At 44.7% G+C, this 7,845-nt stretch overlaps 1 protein-coding gene and 2 non-coding genes across 3 annotated transcripts; 2 read left to right on the forward strand and 1 right to left on the reverse strand.

The window, feature by feature from the left end:
* The first annotated feature begins 374 nt into the window (after positions 1-374).
* Positions 375-953, forward strand: LOC121868918 (tigger transposable element-derived protein 7-like). Its single transcript, XM_042369953.1, has one exon. The coding sequence runs from the start codon at positions 375-377 to the stop codon at positions 951-953; it is 579 nt and encodes a 192-aa protein (XP_042225887.1).
* A 5,648-nt stretch (positions 954-6,601) lies between these two features.
* On the reverse strand, positions 6,602-6,673 carry Trnap-ugg. The gene has a single exon. It is a non-coding gene; the product is annotated as a tRNA-Pro (tRNA).
* An 846-nt stretch (positions 6,674-7,519) lies between these two features.
* Positions 7,520-7,591, forward strand: Trnah-gug. The gene has a single exon. It is a non-coding gene; the product is annotated as a tRNA-His (tRNA).
* Positions 7,592-7,845: the final 254 nt, after the last annotated feature.

The following is a 7,845-nucleotide window of genomic DNA, read 5'->3' on the forward strand; positions in this document are numbered from 1 at the left end:
ATGAAATTTAATGTGGACCAGGAAAAATCTGGCATTAGAAGAATGAAGGTTGGGAATGAGGATTTGGAACAGGCAGTGTATAAAAGTTCGTACAGCAATATGAGAGTGGAATACAGTAGCAGCAGCCACAGGTGTGGAAATCCAGGTGCTACAATATTGTGAGAAAAAAATTGTGGTGAGAGGCTGCGTGCTGATATTCGCACTGTGAAGCCATTTAGGGAAAAATTTAAGGACTTAATGGATGCCAAAAACTTTCAATTATGCCAACTGTACAATGCAGATAAAACTGGACTCTTCTGGAGAGCTTTACCAAAGAATATACAAGCTTTCAGAAGCAAAAAGAGTGTGCCCAGTAAGAAACTTTCAAAAGAGCAATGTCTGCAAATGCCAATGAGAGCCACATGCTTACACATGTGGTAGTGGGGAAGAGCAAGAAGCCTCGTGCAGTCAAGGACATTATGCAAAGGCTCCCAGTCCACTACTATAACTCCCAAAATGCATGGTTTACAGTATCCATAACCTCAGACTGGTTTATCATACATGCTGTGGTGGAGATCAGGCATAAGCAGGTGGAAGATCTGAAAATCCCTGCTGATGAAGTGAAGGCTATCATCCTCTTGAATAATGCTCCCTCACATCACAACATTGAAAAACTGTGTAGCAGGGATGGAAGGATCAGGTGCCAGGCATTGATACCCAACACCACCTCTGCCATACAGCCAATGGATCAAGGTGTTATTTATGCTACAAAATGGCTGTACAAACGCAAAATTTTGGATGAGGTGAAGGAGGTGGAAGAGACAAGCGAGGATCAGGTGGAGGACACAGGAAGGCAGAGGACCTTCAGAAATCTTAAGTTATACAACTTCAGGTCCAGCTCTCACAATTTTGCTGCTTCTGCCAAAGAAGTCAAGGCAACAATCCTCATCAAATCCTGGGAGAAGCTCCTATAAGACATTGATGAGGAGCATGATTTTGAGGGCTTCACATCAGAAGAATGGCTCAGAACCCTTCTCTGAGAAGAGAAGGATGCTACAGTTGAGGATGTGGAGGCTTGGCTGGAGGTTGATAAAAATGATCCTGAATACTGTACAGTACCACAATTTGACAGAGGAGATTGTGGACCCTGTACATGGGGGCTGCAGATGACTTTGATGGTGATGAACAGGAAGATGAACTACCAAAAATAAAACTGGCAGAAGCTAGGGACTGCCTGGACACCCTTAGAGAATTTGCCAATCAAACAAAAATAAAAAAATTGGAGCCTATTACGATCACTTAAGGTACAGGAGGGAACGTGTCTTACAGGAGCAAAGAAGGAAGATCACTCAAAGATTGACACTTTTTCAAGCCAAGACCCTCCAGCAGTGACTCCTTGTTGCACTAGTTTTTTGTTGATTTTTTTTTGTTTAAGGTGGACAACCTGTTATCCAGGACACCCCTTCCCCCCATTTAGCCCTCCTAAGCGAGGTTTTACTGTACTGTATACATTTTATTAATCTTTGAGGCCTTCTCCTGTTATACAGCATGGTGGCCAGAACCATGAGCAGCTGCAACTATTTCTCCTACCTGCCAGTCAAGAGGTAGCAGTCATACATCAACCTTTGTCGTGGTCATAATGACATGGCTAGTCTGTTAGAACCTAATAATTCATATTACGCTCCACGCCCACAAAACCTGTAAAACTTTTGAGTCACCCAGTTGAAACATTCGTCCTCTAACCACTTCAGGAGATCCGAGTCCTCCGTTTTCTACGTCGCATTACCGGAGAAACTCAAGTATACCTAAATTCCGCACAGGGTGTTCATGCATTTGAATTGGTAGAACACCCTTGCTTTGCGTCAACTTAGAGATGTCTGATTGCAGATGAAGCATTCAAGATTCATTGTGACTGATATTGAAAGCTCCAATTGTATTTACTGTTAGCGTAATTGTCAATATAAGTCAAGGTAGAGTCGGCAGTGAGAGTGAGGTATTGTAGCGTACTGTATGTGGCCAGTTGTCAATCCTCTTTAGTTGTCTATTTTCTCTTTGTATGGGCACACAAACATACGTACAAGTAGATATCTCACACTCAGGAATGAGGTGGAATAGAAACTCACAATGCACTTTCTGTATATATATATATTGTTGTACAGTGCAGTGCTTAGGTGTGACTAGGTGAGGAGAAGCTTGCTCAGAGGTCCTGTAGGGCGAGGAGGTTTCTGAGGAAGCTGGGTGGTAAGGAGCTGTGAGAGGTGATGCTGGTCCGGTAGCCAAGTGTAGAATGAATTCCCCGGACATGACATGAAATGCTAGTGACGGGGGGAAGGAGGTTGGGGGGAAGGAGGTTGGGGGGAAGGAGGTTCAGAGGTTCAGGGGAAGAATAAAGGGAGGATTGAAGTGAATTTTAGGAGGAGAGAATAGGTGCAGTGGCTAAACACCGCTTGCGTGAGGGAGTATAAGTTGGAGGCAGCAGCAACTCACCCGGACGGGGCCAGGAGGCGGCAGGACAGAGCAGGCTAGCGTCAGGTCAAGCGTTAGGTGCGTGTTGGGTTGGGCCATGGATTCTCAGTGCTTGGTCGGCTTGATTGTGTGTGTTGTTTTCTTGTGTGGAGGAAATGTCTTGGTCTTCTGTCTTGGTATTCTTCTTAGCTTGATGTAGATTTTCTTCTAACTCTCCTCTTCTTGCTTATTTTGAAGTGTCCATTCATTCGTCTTCCTCGTGTCTTATGTCCTCATAGGTGTGGAAGAAGTCGGAGACGGTGAGGTTGACCACGTGGGCTACAGCTCCACGGCCCTCGTGGTGTTCTTGATTCTGTGTGGCGGGTGTCTTTTCTTGAGTTTTTTTTTTGGGGGTTTTGTTTTCTGGTGGTTTTTTCTTGTCTTGGGAGCGTACAGCAAGGAGGGCCTCTTTGTAGCTCAGTTTCTTGTCGAGTCGAGCCTTGGCTATCCTACATTCCTCCTTCCATTTCGGGCAGGTCCGATCGGCGGAGGAATGTGGGCCGCCACAGGCAGCGCATTTTTTTTACTGTGTTGGGGCAGACCGTGTAGCTGTGTCCGGGGCTGCCGCACATGAAGCAGGTGTCCTCCTGCGCCTCACACTTGTTGACAGTGTGTCCGTAGTGCTGGCATTTGTAACAGAGTTTCGGTCTGCAGTAGGGCTTGACTGACACAGTTACCCACGCCAGTTGAGCCTCCTTGGGTAAGGTTGTATGGTGTTCGATGAGGGCAGTGGTGTCGGACAACTTCTTCACAACTTGGAGTTGCCCCTTGAGGAGCTCACTCAGCTCTGCTTGGTCCACGTGGGCAATTTCGGCGTGGGAGATTACACCCAGCTTCAGGTTGTCCCACTTGTAGGCAGCCGGGGCCGTATTTATGTGATTTAGGAAACTCAGGATATGAGGTGCTCGTAGCGCGAGGGCCAATCACGGCGGCTTAAGCTTAAGGTGTGAAAGGCTCTGATCCTGAGCTGGAGGTTGAAGGTCGAGACTAGGTTGGCGATCGTACCCCTACGTCCACTGCATAGACCTTGTCTCTCAGCGTAGCTGGCTGTACGCTGATTGGCTGGTAGGCGCGTTGCCGAAGCTCAGCTGGGAGTTGTAGGGGAGAGGATCCACTACAGTATCATTGGGGTGCTTGTGGTAGAAGCGGTACCGCTCTTGCCTCGCAAGCAAGATGTCACGGGTTCGATTCCCGGGCAGGCGGAAGTTGTTTGGACACTCTTCCTAGCCCCCTGTTCACCTAGCAGTAAGTAGGTACCTGTTGTAAATCGAAAGGTTGCGAATTCGTATTCAGGGAAAGTTGTTGGAGCTTCTAAACTTGAACCGACACCATCCAGAGGAGTGGTGACCCGAGGATCACACACCCAACACAGACAGACACCAAATACCAGCTAGACCCCGACTTACGATGGGGTTAGGGACCCAAATCCAGGTCTTAAGTCCGACATGGTCGTAAGTCCGACATAGATATAAAAAAAAAAAAAAATTTTAATAAAAAATCTACATATAAATACAGTACAGTAAAAGTAATGAATAATGAGGAATGGATACAGTACAGTGAAAGTAATAAATAATAAGGAATGGATACAGTGTGACTGAGCACTTACCTTTAATGTAGTCGGCTGAATGCACATGGGGCCCCCATAATTTTCTAATTATACATGGAGACTACATTAACTGGAAACGTTTCGGTATAGAAAATGCGTGTCATTTGAGAGAGGAAAAAAAAAATTAATAAAAAATCTGTGGCGGTCGTAAGTCGGGGTCTAGCTGTATATGCACGATGTGCTAACCAAATAAACGCAGTCGGGTAAAGCCACGGCACTACCTCTCCCACTACAAATCCCTTCCTAACCTCCTGCTCCTTCCTCTGTCACCTTCCCAGCTCTGACTTTCGCTACCAACAACTTGGAGCTTCTAAACTTGAAACTTGAACAGTATCATTGACGTCGGCCCTAGAGATGCCAGTGATTGTTGACCTCTTTTTCACCATGAACATCAGCGAATCTGATGTTCATGGTGAAATTGTTGTAAGGTTGTTAATTACGAAAGTTATTAATTAACCTGAAGGGAACTGTCAGACCAGCTATCTTTGAGAATTGACGGGTGTAATCGGACACTACATGTCGTAGGCTCCGCCCACCAGGGACTGCCATCCTGAACCTTGAAATCAATTTAATTCTTGTCTTCGACAGCTCAGTCAGAGCATAGATTGAAAAGGGAATCTTAGGAAATGGAAATGAGTTCGTAGTCTTAGTTTCAAACGTCAAAGTGGAATTCGAGCTGAGCGGAGGAGGAGTGAGGAGCACCGACGCTCTTGGGCGTCGGTCCAGCGTCTGAAATGTTAGTGCTGTATGTTACAACAACGGCGATGTTACTATTGGCTCATGTGTCGTTACTCATAATGGCGCCATCAACTGAACGTGGCTCTCGCTCTGCCTTCCAACAACGCCACCAAACTAATTACTCATATATCTGTTCCAATTGTCTTCTTACCTAAAATTTCATATCCCGATAAATAAGAATGACTTTGTTTAATAAGTTATGACTCGAGGGTGTCTAATATGTTGCGCCAGTAGCTCCTGTGTTTTATATTTCGGGTTTCAAGGTTTTATCTGTTGTTGTAATAAGTTATCAGTTTTTTGTTAATATATAATTATGAAGTCTGAGGGTTTGCTTCTTACATCTTTTAAAAAAAATTCCAATCTCATTAATTTATTCTCTGTTAAAAAAGTTTAATTTCTCTTAATTGTTACTTACCAATTTGTTCATGATCTTCAAGTCAATTAATACAACTTTACAAAATCCAGATATGAAGATAAAACACGTAAGAAGTATTACAGGAGAACAATACTATTAACACAAATAAAACTACCTTTTGAGCATTTAAAATTAGCACTTTCTGCTGTGGCAAATAAAGCAAAGTTATTCCAATGTTTCCACAAAGTTTCCAGTACATACATTCGATAAGAAATCCATAACAGAGAATTCCATCACCTCTGAAATATGATCCTTGAGACGGAAGCTTCAACAACACACCAGTATCAAATCATAAGCGACTGACGAGGTTATTCTTCACTAAGCCGGTCGGGTACTACACCCTGTTCCTATGCTGAGGCTATGACGTCATTTACATAAACATCCTGACACTACTCTTAGCTGTCAGCGTCTCGTGTCAACTGGTCTACTGTGATTGGTTTATGGAGTGACACATGATGTAGAAGTAGACAACATTAACCCCTTGTGTACGGCGCCCCTTCTGTGCTGAATAATATCGTCTGGCGTTAACCAAATAAAATATTAGAAGTGGCGTCCCTGTACTGAAGGTGTTAGCGGAGATAATCTATTAAGAGTGACGGTAGACGCAGCGAAGGAAGTGAGGAAATAGGAAAAAAGGGAAGAAATTATAGTAAAATAAAAACAAACTAAAATAAGAGAAGAGAAGAGAAAAGGACAAAACATTAGTAACACACTTAACAAAAACATAGAATCTAAATAGTGCAATATAAAAGTCCACGAATAAGAGACAGAAAAATGGTAAAAATCCTTACATAAAAGTGTATAAAAATCTTAAAAGAGGGATGGGTAAAATTCTCAGAGAAAATCACTGGCAAGCGAGTAAAAAAATGGTGATAATAAGAGATATATTACGGTGGATGGCAAGATTAGCTTCGTGGCGGATGACCTGACCTAACCTAACCTAACCTAACCTACTCTTATGAATGATAGCAGGAGATTAAACACGTAATGAGGCGACTGGACTGGTGGTATATTTAGAGGTTGAGGAAATAGGACTAATGACAAATGGTTCCCCAAACCTTCCTCGACAAACCCCCACAACAAACATACTACCAAAACAACCATCTACCACAGTTAACAGAGCTATCATCTACTTCATTATCACACGTGCTGGAAGGAACAGTCCTGCCCTCAAACACAAACTCACTACATTATTACCCCGGCTTATTGTTTCATTAATTTACACACCTGGTAAAACTATACAAGGATTCTTTAAGTCCAGGGATTTGATCTAAGAACCTTTTGGCGGCTACAGACACAAACGAGTTGCTGAAGTTAATAAAGATGTTTAGAAGTTTCCAACATCTAACGTAACGAACGGGCCTGTCCGGGATTTGAACCCGGGACCTCCTGCACCCAAAGCAGGAATCATACCCCTAGACCAACAGGCCGCTGCATAATAAAGAGAAGATAGATAGATTTAACGAATTGATGCCATGCAATGATAACGTGAGTGTCGTGGATTTGACAACCAGCTCCGGTCAGATGTGACAAGGGTGTTATCCAATGTAACCCCACTAAACGTCGCAGCTTTTCTCCAGTTACTCTAATTTTCTCCTGTAAAACGTCTCCTGGACCCTACCTGGAAGACGCCTCCCGGACCCCACCTGAAAATCGCCTCCTGGACCCCACCTGTAAGACGTCTCGTGGACCTCACCTGGAAGACGACTCCTGGACCCCACTTGGAAGACGCCCCCTGAACTACACCTGAAAAATGCTTCATGGACTCCACCTGAAAGACACCTCCTGGTCCCCACTTGAAAGTTGCCCCCTGGACCCTACCTGCAAGACGTCTCCTGGAGCCCACCTGAAAGACGTCACCTGGAGCCCACCTGGATGACGTCTTCTGGACCCCAACTGGAAGACACCTGGACCCTACTGAAATAAGACTCCTGGACTCCACTTGTAAGACGCCTCCTGGACCCCACGTGAAAGACGTCTCCTTGACCCCACCTGGAACACTCCTTCTGGACCCCACCTGAAATACGGCTCTTGCACCCTACCTGAAAGACGGCTCTTGGACTCCACCTGGGCCCCGCTTGAAAGACGCCTCATAGGGCCCACCTGGAAGACACCTGGACCCCACTTGGAAGACGCCTCTTGTACCCCACTTGGAAAACACCGCTTGGACCCCACCTACCCTGATCTATCATAACCTGTTCTAACCTATCCTAAGCGAACCTAATCTGTCGTAGTCTAGACTAATATCTCCTGAGTCACTATAACGTGAGTCAGCGGCCGTGATCGTATAGTGGTTAGTACATTGCGTTGTGGCCGCAATAACCCAGGTTCGAATCCTGGTCACGGCATGGGGATGACTCTAAGAACCTTTTGGCGGCTACAGACCCACGAGATGTTAAAGATTATAAAGATGTTATGAAGTTTTCAACATCTAACATAACGAAAGGGCTTGTCCAAGATTTGAACCCGGGACCTCCAGCATCCAGAGAATTAGTGTGTGTGTGTGAACGTGACAGTGAGGGAAGAGTTCAATCTCCAGAAGAAAATAAAACAATTCCACGGACTTTGTCTAAAGCTGAGAAAGATTCAAGAATATATTTGA

This window comes from Homarus americanus, unplaced genomic scaffold, assembly GCF_018991925.1.
Source record: "Homarus americanus isolate GMGI-L3 unplaced genomic scaffold, GMGI_Hamer_2.0 scaffold3986, whole genome shotgun sequence".
Classification (NCBI taxonomy): domain Eukaryota; kingdom Metazoa; phylum Arthropoda; class Malacostraca; order Decapoda; family Nephropidae; genus Homarus; species Homarus americanus.